This window comes from Pristiophorus japonicus, chromosome 7 (assembly GCF_044704955.1).
Source record: "Pristiophorus japonicus isolate sPriJap1 chromosome 7, sPriJap1.hap1, whole genome shotgun sequence".
Taxonomy (NCBI): Eukaryota; Metazoa; Chordata; class Chondrichthyes; family Pristiophoridae; genus Pristiophorus; species Pristiophorus japonicus.
Window position 1 is genome coordinate 199,248,392 of NC_091983.1, and position 18,023 is coordinate 199,266,414.

An 18,023-nucleotide genomic window follows, 5' to 3' on the forward strand; every position below is an offset into this window, starting at 1 on the left:
ATATTAACCTTCCCATGACAAACGGGAGACACTAAATAATTTTAAACGGAGAATGTTCTTATGACAGCCGGTAGCGTGCTGTACTGCCTCTCTCAGGCCAGCATCGAGGCATTGATCACGCTCAATCAGCTCCGATGGACGGGCCATATTGTACAAATGCCTGATACATGGGTCTCGAAACAAGCACTCTACTCAGAGCTCAGTCACGGCAAGCGAGTCCCAGGAGGGCAGGGTAAACACTTCAGAACATCTTCAAAGACTCCTTGAAAAAATGTAACATCCCCACCGACTCTTGGGATTCCCTGGCCCAAAACCGCTCAAAGTGAAGGAGAAGCATTCAAGAAGGTGCCAAACACTTCAGGGACGAAGTTGCCCGCCATTGGAAATGGCGTGTTTTTACTAGCACAGTAGATGTGGTGGCCTCTTGAGCGAAATTCCGCTCTTTGGCTTTTTTTTTCCGGCAGACCGGAAGTCGGTCATAATGGGGACAGAAGTGCGGCAGTGAGTATACTAGAGGGGCGGAAGTTGAGTGGCCACTGCACTCATAGCACTGATGGCGTCATCACGGCTCCCCCCTTCACTTAAAGGTGGAGAGCCTGCGCGATGGTTTAAGTTCGGTCCACTTAGGGTCCAACCAGGTAGGGTTTCAGAGGGGGGGCCAGGCTGCCTCTTTGCTGAACCAGAGGGAATAATTGTCGGTCTGACATGGCAGTCGGCCGACAAAAATAAAACATGGCAACAGCGGCAGTTGGTCCTCCCCTTTAATGGGAGCCGCACCGCCATTTTGCAAGGACTACAGCCTCACTGCACCGGCAGAAAAAAGCAGCTTTTGAATGCGCTCTTATGACGCACTTATGACGGATCGGCAGCAGTGGAGTGATAGTTGGGTGAGTGGGTCACTGCTGGGATACCACAAGAGCGGGATTAAAAAAATGGCGGCCACTACATGAAAAATCAGCGGGAGCACACGGAAGCCAAGAACAAACAGCTGAAGGTGTGTACGACAAACCAAGCACCCCATTCCCTTGTCCATTCAAGCACCACCTGTACCTGTCCCACCTGTGACAGAGTCTGTAGATCCCGCATTGGATTCATTAGTCATTTTAGAACTCATATTAGTGCGGACGCAAGTCATTCTCGACTCCCGGGGACTGCCCAAGAAGAAACAGTATGAGTGTCCCTCTCCAATCAGTACAATTAGGAGGCTGATTTAAATTTAAGAGTTGCCGGTCGGGAATCCCAGGGCTCGGGAAACCCACCAGTGAAACTGCCAACTTCAGAAGGTAAGTGCTTTTTCACATGGACTTTTGATGAAGATCAGGGGATTTCTTCCCAGTGTCCTTGAAAATATTTATCCCTCAACCAACATCACTAAAAAAAGAGATTATCTGGTCATGATCGCATTGCTGTCTGGGACCTTGCTGTGTGCACGTTTCCTACATTACAACAGTGACTGCACTTCAAAAGTACTTAATTGGCTGTTATGAGTTTGTGAAAGGCACAAGTCTTTCTTTTGAAGTGTAGTCACTGTCGTAATGTAGGAAATGTGGCAGCCAATTTGCGCACAGCAAGGTCCCACAGACAGCAATGCATTCATCAGATAATCTCTTTTTCATGATGTCTTTCTTTTTTCTATGAAGAGTAAATGCTCACGAATAGTTGGGGCAAATGACCTGTTTCAATGTCGAATCCTATTTATTTCTTTGGTAAATTTTTGATTGTCAAGTCGAGCAATGCAACTGCTGCAGAGAAAGCTATATAGCCCATTTGGGATATGGCAAGAGAAGATTATGGCCTATCTCGAGATGTTACTGTAAAGTTACTGTTACCACTTCTTGCAGCAGCATTAACGTTTGAAGTAATATTTTTTTTAATTACTTGTTCCTATTTACAGTGAAAGGAGGTGAATTGTGTCCCCAAAGCGATTAAAGATATTAGTGCTTAGAACAGAAAACTATTTTACATCCAGGGTCAATAATGAGCATTTCCAAGCCAGGTGCAAATCAGGTTAGATAGCAGGTATAGATCTCGCTGTTACATAAGAAATAGGAGCAGGAGTAGGCTATTTCATCCCTCGAGCCTGCTCACCATTCAATAAGATCATGGCTGATCTTCTACCTCAACTCCACTTTCCTGCACTATCCCCATATCCCTTGATTCCCTTAATATCCAAAAACCTATCGATCACGGTTTTGAATATACTCAACAACTGAGCCTCCACAGCCCTCTGGGGTAGAGAATTCCAAAGATTCACCACCCTCTGAGTGAAGAAATTTCTCATCTCAGTCCTAAATGGCCGACCCCTTATTCTGAGATTGTGACCCCTAGTTCTAGACTGCTCAGCCAGGGGAAACATCCTCCTGTCAAGCCCTGTAAGAATTTTGTATGTTGCAATGAGATCACCTCTCATTCTTCTTGCCATGTTTATAATGGGAAACAGGTGCTTAGTCGTCAAATAAGCAGTCACAATGAGATTGTTATAAACACTGCAAACTTAGATCATTCAGAATAAAAGCTAATCCTTTTACTCAATTTAGCCTATTTATAATTGCTAAATGCAGAGCTCCCAATAGAGTGAGTAGTCATGCTGCCAAGCTTCACTGCCAAACTTGGGATAAATGAACATGGCCAATAACAGCCTGCTTTCCTGTAGCACTAAAATTTCCAGTTCAAACACAGTAGGGGTAACTTTGACTTTGTCCAAAAATCGAGAGAGAGCGGAGCTGCCAGTTCGCCATCTCCCATTTTACATTATTGCACAAAGTTAAAATTGCTCCAGTATACTTTAAATATGGCTCCTTTTTGTATGAATTGGCGCTGATAAAAGAGAAACTAAGAACAATATAAAATTATGTATGGACCACTGGACTTCCATCACCCCTGCATTTTGGTTGCAGTATTTACTAGTTACACAATTCAGTGCAGCAAATCATCTGGCTTATTTCAATAGCACCTCCCAGGCCCGAAATTCTGCGACCTAGAAGAACAAAGGCAGAAAAGGCCATGGGAATACCATTGTCTTCAAGTTACAGGCCATCCTGACGGACATAAGGACACCATCAGTATAAATACTGCATCGGTTCAAGTACACATCATATCACCATATTATCAGGGCAATAAATGTCGCCATGCCAATATTACGCACATCCCAAGAACAACTTGTTAAAAAAGTAAGATCTGAGTTTGCACCTGCCATACTTAATTGTGTGATGGAGAGATTACAAGGACAGGCACGGCTTTTCCTAGAGAGAAAGAAAATTGAATGGAGGCACTGTGTTATGGATGCTTACAGTGTGGCATTATGAGCTTCCCAGGAGGAAGTCATCTGCTCAGAGTGGTGTGTGGTGCAAGAAGAACAAACAAGGGGGGAAAATACCCTAATAAAAAAATGTTATTCTCAAAAATAATTATAGTTAGTGTCATTTGGATTAATGAAGTCAATGTTGAGATTGATAGGTTTTTGGGTCTTTTTGAAATTTCTTACCCTAAGTTACGTTGATTCTCATATTTTAGCTCATTCTCATGAGTTAATTCCAACTCCATACCACTGAGGGGTGTCCACATCCCAAGAATGAAAATTATTATATATATTGACAACTCAACATCTTTTATTTAACTCATAGAAACACAGAAATTTACAGTGCAGAAGGAGGCCATTTCAGCCCATCGTGTCCACGCCGGCCGACAAAGAGCCTTTGGTCAGCAGCCTTAAAGGTTACCTATAAACCTACGAACAATGACGGAAAGGCAAAGAGCACCCAGCCCAACCAGTCCGCCTCAGACAACTGCGACACCCCTTATACTGAAACATTCTACACTCCTCCCCAACCGGAGCCATGTGATGTAAATAAAATAGTAAGAGTGTAACTAAGAACTAAACTAAGCTTTTATACATTTTATTTTCAAAATGCACACAATATTTCCGTTTTCATTCAAGAGTAACAACTTTTCAGTGTTTCTCATCTGTTTCTTGGTTGCTCTTCTGCGAACTTTAAACTGTTCCTCTCAAGATTTTCCATCTACCATCTTGAACGGAATAGCGCCTTTTTTATAGAGTCACTGGGACTTCCTGGATTAGAAGTATCTGACTTCTCAAGTTCAAAAATAAACGGTCAGTCAAACACAAAACAAACCAATCGTGATATATATATATTTGAAAATTGTGAATTAGACTTGCTGTGAAGCCTGTTACTTTGCAACACTGTATCAGGATAGGACAGCAATAAAGAGATAGCAGTATGAATGAAGGAAATCTGAAATTGGTTCTAATGAATGGTCACAGTCAAAATGTGGTTAATTCTTTTTTCTTTCAGACACTAACTGCTTGCTGTGTTTTTCCAGCTTTTTTGGTTTCTTATTTCACTACAGTGCAGTCCAGAGAGCTATAAAATCCAATTAAGGGAACACTTTTTTATGTGAATGCAAGCCATTCCAATATCAGTGATGTTCTCTGCATACTATGGGCTCAATTTTGCCCAATTATCTACGCCGTTTTTTTGGCGTGCATCGTTTTTTTTTGAGTAAATAAAAATCTCCAAGTTTCCCCAAAGTTTCTGCACCAGCGTAATTCAGTTAGATATGATTTTTTTTAGGTTACGAATTTTTTGCGTAACCCGATGTCTGCGCCAGTTTTTCAGATTTAAGCAAATTTGGCCAACTTACAATTTTCCTACAACGGTGTATGTGACCACTCCCAAAAAACCTTCTGGGCCTTAAGAAAAAGCAACGCACATTACAAAAGACACCATTGTTTAGCCGAAGTTTTGCAGGGAGTCAAGGCGGCACAGAATATGCATCATAAATATTAATTTTTTCCAAAGTCAAAAGGGAGAAATTGGAAGTCTAATGCAATTCTTTAATTTTCGATTTTTTTCAAAGTAGCACCCCACCACCGAATGCGAACGTCTCACCGGGCTCGAGGGTTGGAGGATGGTCGGCAGAATCGCTCCCTCGCCTGGACACAGGGACTCGGCTTCAAAAGAAGCCCGGGGGAATGGAAGCCGAACTAAATGGCCAGCCATTTATATAAGGGATGAAAACCCTTAGGCTTTACATTATCAATTTCTAAAAGCTGTTTTTAATCCTCAATACTGTCCACCTCAGCAGCTTCAAAAGAATCCCGGGGGGATGGAAGCCGAGCCCCGAGCCCGTGTGTCCGAGTGAGGGAGCGATTCTACCGGCCGATGCTCCGACCCTCGAGCCCGGTGAGGAGACGTTCGGTGGTGGGGTGGTATTTTGAAAAAAATCGAAAATTAAATAATTGCATTCGACTTTGTTGCCTCAAATGTCTTCATTGAATGCCGAGCTTCCTGTTCCAAGTAAGCCTATTGCGCATGCGCAGACCAGCGTGTGGTCCATACTTGGGCGTGCTCCTTGGAGAGAGAGGAAAGAGATGCGAGTGTTTTGTCCTGCTGTTTTGAGCTTGTTCCAAAGCTACAATTTAATTATGGGGGCAATATTGACAATGCCATACCTCGTGCAAGCCTTCGACATGATGATGCAGCGGAGGAGACGATTGATTTGACGTCATCGCATGAGGAACCTCAAAGCACGTACGATGATGGGCAGGAGGCCATACCCACATTGGGTATATTGAGACAGGCGTTCATACCTGCACCTGAAAGATGCAGACTGTGAGAGAAGGCTGCGTTTCTGCAACAAAGTTGTAACCGAGATCTGTGAGTTAATAAAAGCAGACTTACATCCTAGAAGTGTCAGGAGGACTGCTTTGTCTGTTAAAGTAAAGATTACAGCTGCACTTTCATTTTATGCATCTGGATCATTCCAAGCCACAACTGGGGATGTGTGCGCCATTTCTCATCATGCAACACATATCTGCATTCAGCAGGTGACTGCTGCACTATATGCCCGGAAGAATGACTACATAAAGTACCCCATGACCGCCCAGGCAATGCGTGTCAGAGCTGTGGGCTTCTCCAGGATTGCTGGCTTCCCCAAGGTACAGGGCTGCATTGATTGTACCCACATTGTCTTGAGAAAACCTTTGGAAGATTCAGAGATGTACAGGAACAGAAAAGGTTTCCACTCCATAAACGTGCAACTCGTCTGTAATGATATACATCGCATCATGGAAGTTGATGCGAAATACCCTGGGAGCACCCATGATGCATTCATCCTACGCAAAAGTACTATATTTGCCATGTTTCAGCAGCAGCCAGAAGGGCAGAGCTGGCTGCTGGAGGACAAAGGGTATGGCCTCGCCACCTGGCTCATGATGCCTCTACGCGTAACCAGGACGGAAGCTAACCGGGATAATAGAGAGGACCATTGGCATCTTGAAGCAGCGTTTCCGATGCCTGAACCATTCCGGAGGCTACTTGCAATACTCCCGAGATTGTCGGTCAATTCACAGTTGTCTGCTGCATGCTTCACACCTTAGTCATCATGAGGCAGCAGCAGCTGGTCGTAGAAGACCTACCAGAGGTGAGAGTGGCTGATGATGATGGGAAGATGCTGATGATGAGGAGGAGCAGGACGAGGAAGCCATGCAACTACCTGAACCCGGAGCACAAAGGTGGAGGAGGGCAGGCCATTGTGCCCCTTTAACGATTGCTCAAGCCTTGCGCCAGCAGCTCATCCGTGAACGCTTTGCTGCTAAAGGCTCAGTGGCAACTATTCCAAATGAATCATGTTTACTGTTTGGACCTGTTCCGTAATGTTGTGTTGTGTTCATGGAACAAATAATGTAAATGATTCAGTTATAATTTAAAATATATTTTATTCAAAATTTTAACACTTGTTTGTACTTAACTTTAATAAAAGTATTTTTGTATCAAACTTTAAACTATTCAGTTAAGATCACTTACAAACTTTTAAACTTGTAAAGTTACATCACTTACAAAAAAACTTTTAATTTGAGAACAACAGCAGCAGCAGCAGCAAACAAAGGCTGCACCCATCTCTCCTCCACCTTATTCTAAAATCGCCCGCTGCACTTGGTCTTGGTCTTGGTGACCAAGTTTCTCGGGTTGGTACCAAGCTTATTCTTTCGAGCATCTCGGGTAATGCGCATTTCTTGTTGGGGGGGCGCGGGCAGGCGGTAATGTGGAAGGCCCAGCTTAGGCCTCTTCAGAGGTTGGTTTGGGGATTGGACTGGGAGTGACAGTTGATTCCGTCAATCGCCGCGGGGTCTGGGCATGTACCCTTAGTGCAGCAGCTAACTGCAGCATTCCCTCCCTCATGTTCACCGACAGTGTTCCCATTTCTCGTAAGAGGGCTGTTACTTCTCCCGACAGTCCCATCCATCATCCATCCCACCGATGGTGTTCAGGAGTGCTCTCCCCACTCATTGCCATCATCTGAACCATTTCTGTTACATCCTGCACCTCAGGAGAGCGCTGTCGAGCTCTCCTTCAGCCTTGTCAGGGTTGGCCTCAAGTTTTTCAAAATACTTCAGAACAGACAAATGGTTAGCAACAGACGAGAGGGCAAGTGGCATGAGTAGGCTCACACAGCGCAGGCAGCAGGCTCATTTGAAGGACCACGATGAATGATAGCACATTGCATCAACTGAAGCGTAGCTGACGGAGACATCCCCATGAACCGAAGCACGGCTAGCCTGTGCAGTACTTAACATTTAGCAAAGCCAGACTGTGGAATTTGCAGGACTTACCCTCTCTCTCGAGCATGGGCCAGCTTGTGCAGTGGTGGTTGCTTTTCTCCAGACAGGACCCATCAAAGAAGCGACTCTCTCTTCCAAGGGTGTCAGTGGGTGCACATTTGCCGGGCTTCCTCCTGTTCGAGTTCTCTCTCTTTTGTTGTGTGCCACCTTCCTCTGCAAAGATGAAAATATAACTTTTTAGAGAGGATGTCTTCGACTGGATGGGACATCCAGATGGTCAGATTTACAATTGCAATTCCAGTGAGTAAATGAAAATATTACTTACACTAACTGCTTGACCAAGGTCCTGCCACTTCTTTTTGCACTGGCTTCCAGACATCGGGGTGGTCGCCATTGCACAGTAATCTTGTGCAAGTTGGTTCCAGCGTTTCTTCATTTCTTTTGGTGAAACTTTTATTTGACCTCTGCTGATGTCCAGCTTGTGCCATCTGACCTCTATTATAGTAACCAGGGTCTTCACTTCGTCCTGTGAGAAATTCTTGGTCCTTGAGCCGCATTGCATGTTGCAGCTCCGATTTTTTCCACTTAGAATTAAAGTGCTCACACACACAACTGGTTCTTTAAAATGGCTGAGGTGTACTGGGCATGCACGCCCGTACCAGTCACGCAAAAAACGTCATTTTTTTTCCCGCTCATGCGCAGAAGGGGGGGGGGCATCCTTTTTTCGGTGCAGCCATTAGGCTCCACCCCCCAAAGCTAAAGGACAGGCTGCGCGGCGCCAATTTCCAAAATTAGAACGGGGAAACTTTCAAGTTTTTTTTTGCCGTGGTCAGGCTCCAAAAAAACAGGCGTAACTCTTCAAATACGCCAAAAAACTGCATTGGGAAAAATTGAGCCCATAACTTAGGAGGTTTTATATTATGTTTTATGCCTAGAAATTACTGGTGGTGATAATAGCAGAAGAATGCTTAATGTGTTTGTATGTTATTGCTGGCTCCACTATTTTAACAAAAGTTTATAAATCCATTTATTTTAAATTTCTAGGCTTTAATTCGCACTGTTAAATAAGTTAAAAAGGCAATAGATACTTCTGTGTTTCTTCCTGCGAGAGGTGGTCAGTCCTTGTCTGCCCGGTGACCATGGCCAGCTCATCCTTTAGCTGCTGGATTTCCTTCTTTAAGCGAAGAATCATCTGCAAATGGGAACAATAAAAAGGAAAAAAAAAAGCACAGCTGGAATCAGTTTCCTGATGGGAGTGTTTTTTGGGCCTTCTCTGAATTGAGCCAAATTTTGGCTTGATCAGCAAAGAGATAAATTAAAATTATATTTTATATAAAAATTCTATTCCTGTTCCCAAAATAAATCTATTTCGAGGTTACAAAAGAATATACATTATAAAAATCTTGTTTGAAATCATAAATCACTGCTTTTCTCCTGGCCTGCAAGACAGCTACATTCCTTGTATGGAGGACCCACGAGTACAGTCAATTCCTATTAACTAAACATAAACCGGGTTGCTAAAGATTTTGTTCACCTGTCAGGACTCATTTAACAGACACACACATTGATGTATTAGCCTGCAGTGGGGTACTGTTATTACACTCACTTTATTGCTTACCTTTTCAATCCCTTCCCCACAACTATCAATAAAGCATGGTGTTTTAAAAAAAATATACAAACATGGCTTCACTGTTATTGAGGTCATTTCATGTGAATTGAGCCTTTTTAACTTGATCAATATTTCTACGCTGGCTGCTGTAAGTGAACTCAGCAGAAGTAGTCAGGCATAATTTGCCTCATTGCACAGCAGTACAGAAACAAACCTCCTTGGCCCAGATCTAGGGTAGAAAGTCAGAGACTCGCATCAGGCTATTAAAAAGCCTGATGTGGTTTTCTGCTAATGTTAATGAAAAACAGATGCCAGCACGTGCATTGGGTAAGAATCATAGAATGGTTACAAAACTGAAGGCGGCCATTCAGCCCATCAAGCCTGTGCTGGCTCTCTGCAAGAGCACTTCAGCTAGTCTCACTCTCCCGCCCTTTCACCGTAGCCCTGCAATTATTTTTCCTTCAGGTACTTATCCAACTCCCTTTTGAAAGCAATGATTGAGTCTGCCTCCACCACCCTTTCAGGCAGTGCATTCCAGATCCCAACCACTCGCTGTGTAAAGAAGTTTTTTTTTCTTATATCGCCCTCAGTTCTTTTGCCAATCACCTTAAATCTGGGTTCTCTGGTTCCCGATCCTTCTGCAATGGGAAGTTTCTCTCTATCTACTCTGTCCAGACCCCTCATGTTTTGAACACCTCTATCAAATCTCCCCTCAATCTTCTCTGTTCTAAGGAGAACAACCCCAGCTTCTTCTCCAGTCTATCCACTCATCCCTGGAATCATTCTCGTAAATATTTTCTGCACCCTCTCTAAGCCCTTCACATCCTTCCTAACGTGTGGTGCCCAGAATTGGACACAATACTCCAGTTGAGGCCAAACCAATGTTTTATACAGGTTCATCATAATTTCCACGCTTTGTACTCTATACCTCTAGTCATTAAGCCCAGGATTCCAAAAGCGTTTGTTAAACCACTTTCTCAACCTGCCCTGCCACCTTCAACGATTTGTGCACATATACCCCCAGGTCTCTCTGTTCATGCATCCCCTTTAGGATTGTACCCTTTAGTTTACATTTCCGCTCATTTTTTCTACCAAAATGTATCACTTCACACTTTTCAGAGTTAAATTTCATCTGCCACGTGTCCGCCCATTCCACCAGCCTATCTAGGTCATCTTGGAAGTCTTTCACTATCCTCCTCACTGTTCACTATATTTCCAAGTTTTGTGTCATTTGCAAATTTTGAAATTGTGCCCTGTACACCCACATCCAAGTCATTGATATACATCAAGGAAAGCAGTGGTCCTAGTACCGACCCTTGTGGAACACCACTGTATACCTTCCTCCAGTCCGAAATATAACCGTTCACCATCACTCTCTGTTTCCTGTCACTTAGTCAATTTCTTATCCATCCTGCCACTGTACCTTCTATTCCATGGACTTCATCTTTTCTGGCAAGCCTATTATGTGACACTTTGACGAACGTCTTTTGGAAGTCCATGTACACAATGTCAGCTCCACTGCCCTCATCAACCCTCTCTGTTACCACATCAAAAAACTTGATCAAGTTGGTTGGGAATTAAATTCAGGTCCGATCATTCTGCACCACATTAATGCAATCTCTGAAGAGTTGATTGACACCTTATTCAGTGCACAAAATGGATGTTAGATTCTATGTAATTCCCAACAAATACAACGTTCGTTTTTAAATAAACTGATGAATTCGACCAGGCCCACCTCAGCAATTGTCCAGATTAAGTGAGAGTCCAAAAGATAAAACAAGTGAATAGGCTCTACACTTGAATCCCAATCATTTGACACTCTCTGCCAAGTACCAGCCATTAGTCAAGAAGAGGACAGATAATCTGCTCTCAGGCCTCTATAAATAGCAGTCAGGTAGAACAAATGCATGAGAAGACTTATTTACTGATTCTTTCTCCTCTAACTATGCTGTTAGTAAATGTGCTCTTATTTTTTTTAACATTTGCATCTATAATAAATAAATCACTAATACTTGGCCAGAAACCTTACCATCTCAATAAACTTTAACCTCCCCCAGCTTATTAGAACTAGAAAAAAATTACAAATTAAAAATTGTAATACTGCTCATCTGTAATTTTTCCAGTTCTGATGAGAGGGTCCACATCCGAGGTATTAACTAGACTGTTCTCTTCATAGATGATATCTGACCTGCTGAGAGTTTGCAGTATTTTGTGCTTTTAGCTCTGATTTTAACCTAACCTGTTCGGCTCAGAGTTCCCCAAGGGTCAGGTCAGCCGCCTAAATTAATCCCTGCCCCAAGTCAATGGAGCGCAAACTCGGGCGTGGTATAAACCAGGCGTAAAACCCAAACACACCCCATTCTCGTCAGGTGGGTTAGATTAAAATCAGGGATTTTGTTTCCAATATTTGCAATACTTTTCTTTTTAACCAGTTTTTTTTTTTAAAGAGTTTTAGTTAAGGGATAAATGATGGCCTATAAACTGGGAGAACTCTGCTGCTCTTCTTCAAATAGTGCCATGAGGAAGATTTGGGTTTTAAATGTTTACTGTGGCACATTTTTAGATACAAATCCAAGGAGGAGCACAGTGTTGATGAATCACATGTATTAAGTGGATGAGTAGATAACTAAAGAAAATACAGATTTTTATGATTATCTCGACTTTTCTGCAGCCTTTGACACAGTCAACCATACTATCCTCCTCCAATGCCCTTCATCCGTTGTCCAGAACAATGGGATTGCTAATTATCCAACTGTAGCCAGAGCATCTCCAGCAATGGTTCCTCTTCCTGCCCCAGCATCATTAACTCCAAAGTTCTGTAAGGATCTGTCCATGGCCCCATCCTCTTCCTCATCTACATGCCATACCTTGGCAACACCATCATCAGACATGGGTCAGCTTCGACATGTATGCCAACAACATCCAATTCCACCTCTCCATCACCTCTCTCAACGCCTCCACTACCTCTGTGTTGTCAAACTGCTTGTTCGACATCCAATCATTAATGAGCCGCAATTTCCTCCAGTTAAACATTGCGAAGACTGAAGCTATCATCTTTGACCCCGCCACAAACTCTGCGCTCTCGTCATTTATTCCATCCCTAGCCCCGGCCAGCTGCACCAGATTGTTCACAATCTCAGCCTCCTAGTTGACCCTAAACTGAGCTTACAATCCATATCCTATCCATCATAAAGATCGGCCACATCCATTTCAGTAATATCATTCTCTTCCACCCGCCCACCTCCATTAAATCCGCAAGTGGGCAGGTTGGAGGCAGGATTGAGATTTTTTAAGTTTTAACATCCCACCCGATCCCAACCCGCCTGATTTTGGGGTTAAAATTCACCCGATATTTCCGCAGATTAGTTTGGAATTTACCCTGATTCAAGAGCCGACTATGTCCTCTGGCTCTGTACAAGGAAAAACAGCTCATCATGGTCCACATTATCTAGTTCCTTTCAAAACAATCATAAAATCTCTCAATGGTCTCTTTCCCAGTGGGAATATGCCCACTTCAGATAATCGTTCCTTATAATCCAATCCGCCATACTCTTAATCATTTTGAATAGCCTAAAACATCAAATAGTGAGCGCCAATCAGAGATCATAAAATGAATGGTATCAAGTCTGCCTACCACTTTAATAAACGTAGATCAACTCCAAAGCAGGAAACAGTATCAACATCACAAAACCTTTCTATTTAATATGCCATCAATTCTAGTATGCTTCTTTCACCGGTCAGATTAGGTGGCTCTTACTGCGTTCTCCATTTAGATTTTTGGAACAACTACTCCAAAACACCACTAGGGTGGCTACCAGAAAAAAGTTTGTGCTGCAGCAGCAATTATATCTTTATAAGCACGAATATTTTTGTGGTGGCTTTCACATTAGATATTAAATTTTTGTTTGATTTTTATATCATTTAACACCAGATATATTATTAGCAGAATAGCATTATCCAAACACACAATCATCAGGATTGTATAATCCCTGAGCTGGAAGAAATAGTGACATCAATGCAACGAGCCATAAGTGCAAAGGGCAAGTAATATCAGAACTGCATAATCCACGGGTGCTTCAGCATAGCCCATGAAAGACAGGTTACTGCATTATCTATGAAGCTGAAGAACACGCTACTGCAAAATACATGAGGCAAGAAAGCTTGTAACTGCATAACACAAGTGCTAGGACAGTGTGGGACCTTTCTGTGCGCAATTTAGCTGTTGCGTTTCCTACCTTACAACAGTGCCTACACTTCAAATGTACTTAATTGGTTGTAAAGTGCTTTGGGACGTTCTGAAAGATGCTAGATTACAATGCAAGTCTTTATTTCTTTCTTTACCTTACTCATGAGCTAGGAAGTTGAGTTCTTCCTCCATACTCCATACCCTATGAGCCAGTTAGGTGATTTATTCATAATCAGTGCACCAGAAAGTAAGTTACTACACCATCCATGAGCCCAAATGCTGAGTTACTATATAATCTATGAGCCTGAAGGGCAAGGACTTGATAAGCCGTGAGGGTGAAGATCAAATTGTTATCACTACTTCATAACCTATAAACTAGAAGAGAGATTCAAACTAGGGCGTTATAACCCATGAGCCCAAAGGAAAATGATACCAGGACTGTTTCAGCCATGAAGCCATGAAGCAATGTTCGTGACATCAGAATTGCAACGCTCACAAGCAAGAATAGCAAGTAAGTAATGTAGTCCTTATGTCATGAGGTAATCTATTTTATAATATATCACAAGCTTTGCTTGTTCTGTTCTGTTCCACATTAGAACTCATAAATAGTTCTAGCAGAACTAGAAGGGAGATGAGGAGAATTTTATTTTCCGCAGTGGGTTGTTACGATCTGGAATGCACTGCCAGAAAGGGTGGTGGAAGTAGTTTCAGTAGTAACTTTCAAAGGGAATTGGATATATACTTGAAAAGGGAAAATGTGCAGGGCTATGGGAAGTGGGACTAATTGGATAGCTCTTTCAAAGAGGCGGCACAGGCATGATGGGCCAAATAGCATCCTTCCGTGCTGTAAGATTCTATGATTCAGTGGCTCCTTAAAGAAAACACCTGCTCAGATGTGGTATAAAGCTAAGCTTGATTGTACTACCTGATGGAAATTCTTAGCTATAATAATTTTGCAGGGCTTTGACCATACCTTACTATTTACAGTGCAACTTAATAAATACCAGGAGAAAAATTGGTTAAGACCCATTCTAGGGCGTGAGATAGATGGCATCTCAGAGCGCGCACCAGAAGCTGGAGAACCAAGGCTCATCCCAGATTGGGCCTCAGGTCTCCTCTGAACAGGCAGTTCCTCCTGTTCCTCCTGGCTCCATATCAAGGTAAGCTAAAAACTTACTGTTTGATTTGCGCTCCAAAACAGGCATAACACCATTCAATTTCTCCCCCACTATGTACTTAAGAATAGTTTTATATTAGATTAACAATCTGAATTCTAATCTTTAATACAAACAATGTCTTTAAGTATCTCAATTATTATTTGACAAACTATTGAAATAATAAACTAAACTGGTCAGCAACATGAATAATAAACAGAATTTCGACAGGCTCTCAGACTTGTTTAGAATTGTTATACATTACATATGGCCAGCATTTAGTCTCAACCTCAAATATATTGCCATTGTGTACCTTTTGATAGTTAATATTTTAACAGACAGGACAAGCAATACATTTTCTTGAAAGCTAAATTATAGGGACTACGTAGAAAATACTTTAATAGCGAAAATGAAGAAGGGGTCACCAGTAATCGACACCTGCTCCATATGTTCAGGCATTGAAAGTTGAGATGAAAGCAGCCCTTAGCAATGCTCTGGGCAATTTTTTAAATCCTCTCATAAATGGTTTGCATTGACCTCAACATGGCAGGATTCAAAACTCTGGAATTCTCTATAACTAATGTGAATTATTTTCTACATAATTTGCATCTGTCCCATTCTTGCCTCACAACCATCTGTATCTTTTCCATTGGAAGTGTGCCTTAATTGAGCTGTTAAAATGGCTGAATATTGTTAGCAATTGCTCAGTAGGAGCATTACACTATGTAATGAACAATGCATTATTCTGCTGTATTGGAATTGTATCCTTTAAAAGGCCAGAAAGTCTCATCCTTGTTCAGTGAACACAGGCAGAGGTCAAGCCAAGTTAAATGTCAAATAATCAGGAAACTTTGTCGAGTTTAAATGGCTCATACTTTTCAGGCTGTAGGTCATAAGTTTTTAAGATTGTTTTGCAAAAGTAACAAAGTGAGATGTCTGGAGTAGGACATCTGGATCAAATAATTTTTAAAAACTGGGGCTCAGATCTAGGTTTTTCTGGTGGGCAGTAAGGCTTTATGCCCAAACAATTGAAAAATTCCCTGTGTTATTGCTAACCTTTGTAAACATAAAAAGACTAGGACAAATATCTCCTTATTGAAATATGCAAACAACGCAAAAATCATAAATACTGATTCCAGACAAAAATATACCTGATCCAAGTATGAAATAACCAATGAATCAAAGAACTTCCCATTCATTCTTATTATACTCAATTCCTGATCCAACGACAACACTTCAAGTACAAAATCCTGATCCACACGTAAAATGTTCCCCATCATCCTGTTTTTAATGCTCTGCATTCTAAAATACACCATTCTCCACTGCCAAATTTCACCTGGAGACAGAAATCTGATCACTTCTGTGTGAAACATGTTTTTATTCTGTAGTCTCTGTTGAGATTAAATTGCTGAATGGCCTGTGGTACAAAGCTTTGGCAACTGGCTGTTTTCATTTGCAGTTTGTAGAAGTCGTGGTTCAAACTGAACCTTTCTTGGCAGAGCGCATTTATCAGGAGTCAACCGTGTTAAGAAGCATTAGCGGTTAGTCCACATTTTGAACAAGAAAACACTGGAAAGTGAGCAGTGCCCCTCCAAAGTAACAGCAGATAAGCTTTGGGAAATCATTCGGAAAGCAATCCCATTGTGGTGAAAACAATACAGAAAGACACAAATAACGCTGTGAAAAGAAAGCCTATTTGTACCTTAAAAATAAATTATGTACACGTGATTTAATATGACAAAGATGGCAAATGTAGCTTCTTTTCTCACGTCATCAGTCTGAAGACCTGCCGTGAGTATATGCTTTTGTGTGTCAAAGATTGACCTACTTCTATTCCTTATTTAACCTCAGAATATGGACTTTCAAATTGACTTTTTTTAAATTCGTTCCTGGGATGTAGGCTTCACTGGCAAGGTCAGCATTTACTGCCCATCTTCAACTGCCCTCGAGAGGGTGGTGGTGAGCCGCCTTCTTGAACCTCTGCAGTACGCGTGGTGAAGGTACTCCCACAGTGCTGTTAGGGAGGGACTGCCAAGATTTTGACGGAGCAATAATGAAGGACTATTTCCAAGTCAGGATGGTGTGTGACCTGGAGGGGCACTTGCAGGTGATGGTGTTCCCATGCGTGTGCTGCCCTTGTCCTTCTAGGTGGTAGAGGTCGTGGATTTTGGAGGTGCTGTTGAAGAAGCCTTGGTAAATTGCTGCAGTGCATCTTGTATACACTGCAACCAAGGTGCACCAGTGGTGGAGGAAGTGAATATTTAAGGTGATGGATGGGGTGCCAATCAAGGGGGCTGCTTTGTCCTGGATGGTGTCGAGCTTCTTCAGTGTTGTTGGAGCGGCACTCATCCAGTCAAGTGGAGAGTATTCCATCACACTCCTGACTTATGCCTTGTAGATGGTAGAATGGCTTTGGGGAGTAAGGAGGTGAGACACTCGCCACAGAATACCCAGCCTCTGATCTGCTCTTGTAACCACAGTATTTAGGTGGCTGGTCCAGTTAAGTTTCTGGTCAATGGTGATTCCCAAGATGTTGATGTTGGGGGATTTGGCAAATGACCTTGAATGTCAAGGGGTGGTGGTGTTGGAGTTAGTCATTGCCTGGCACTTGTGTGGCGCAAATGTTACTTGCCACTTATCAGCCCAAGCCTGAATGTCGTCCTGCTCTTACGGTTTGCGGGCATAGACTGCTTCATTATCTAATTAGTTGTGAATGGAACTGAACACTGTGCAATCATCAGCGAACATCCCCTCTTCTGACCTTATGATGGAGGGAAGGTCATTGATGAAGCAGCTGAAGATGGTTGGGCTGAGGACACTGCCCTGAGGAATTCCAGCAGCGATGTCCTGGGACTGAAATGACTGGCCTCCAATAACCACAACATCTTCCTTTGTGCTAGGTACGACACCAGCCCGTGGAGAGTTCGGAAAACTAGCCCTTTGAAAATTAGTTTTCAGCCAATGGAAGCGCTTTTAAACAAAAAAAACATTTGTACGTACAAGATAAACAGTGCGAGAAGGAGAAGTAGAATATCGGTAAGTCAAGGATTTTAAACTTGAAAATGGAAAAAAAATGTGATCACATATATGCAAAATAGATCATAATTCAAGATGAATCCAGCTGAGTGAGACCATTCAATCCACCTCAGTTCACCCACGCAGAAAACAAACAGGTGAAATTAATTTGTGCCTGAAAATGGGCACACAGGGATTAATCCCTGCGCCTGAATCGAGAGACACAAGGTACACCTAATATTGGGATTTGAATCTCATTATCCTCAAACTGGTGATCTGCGCACACCTAATGGGCGTCGCCAGGTAGCTCGCTGGTGCTTAGCCCCAAGTCTTTAAAGCCAACTGGGAGAGAGGGGCAACCATGAGATGGGTGATCGGGAGAGGGGAGGGGGAAAGAGTGTAGCGATCAGATGGGAGTGGGAGAGTACAGCGATCGGGAGTGTTATGTATGCAACACTACGTAACCAGCATTCTACC

The 18,023-nt window shown here is 42.6% G+C and overlaps 1 protein-coding gene across 1 annotated transcript in view; it reads right to left on the bottom strand.

The window, feature by feature from the left end:
- kif6 (kinesin family member 6) overlaps positions 1-18,023 on the bottom strand; it is a 768,544-nt gene that overhangs the window by 550,242 nt on the left and 200,279 nt on the right. Inside the window, exon 10 of the mRNA XM_070885702.1 lies at positions 8,671-8,774. Coding sequence (XP_070741803.1) covers positions 8,671-8,774 — 104 coding nt within the window. The remainder of the gene's footprint in view (positions 1-8,670; positions 8,775-18,023) is intronic.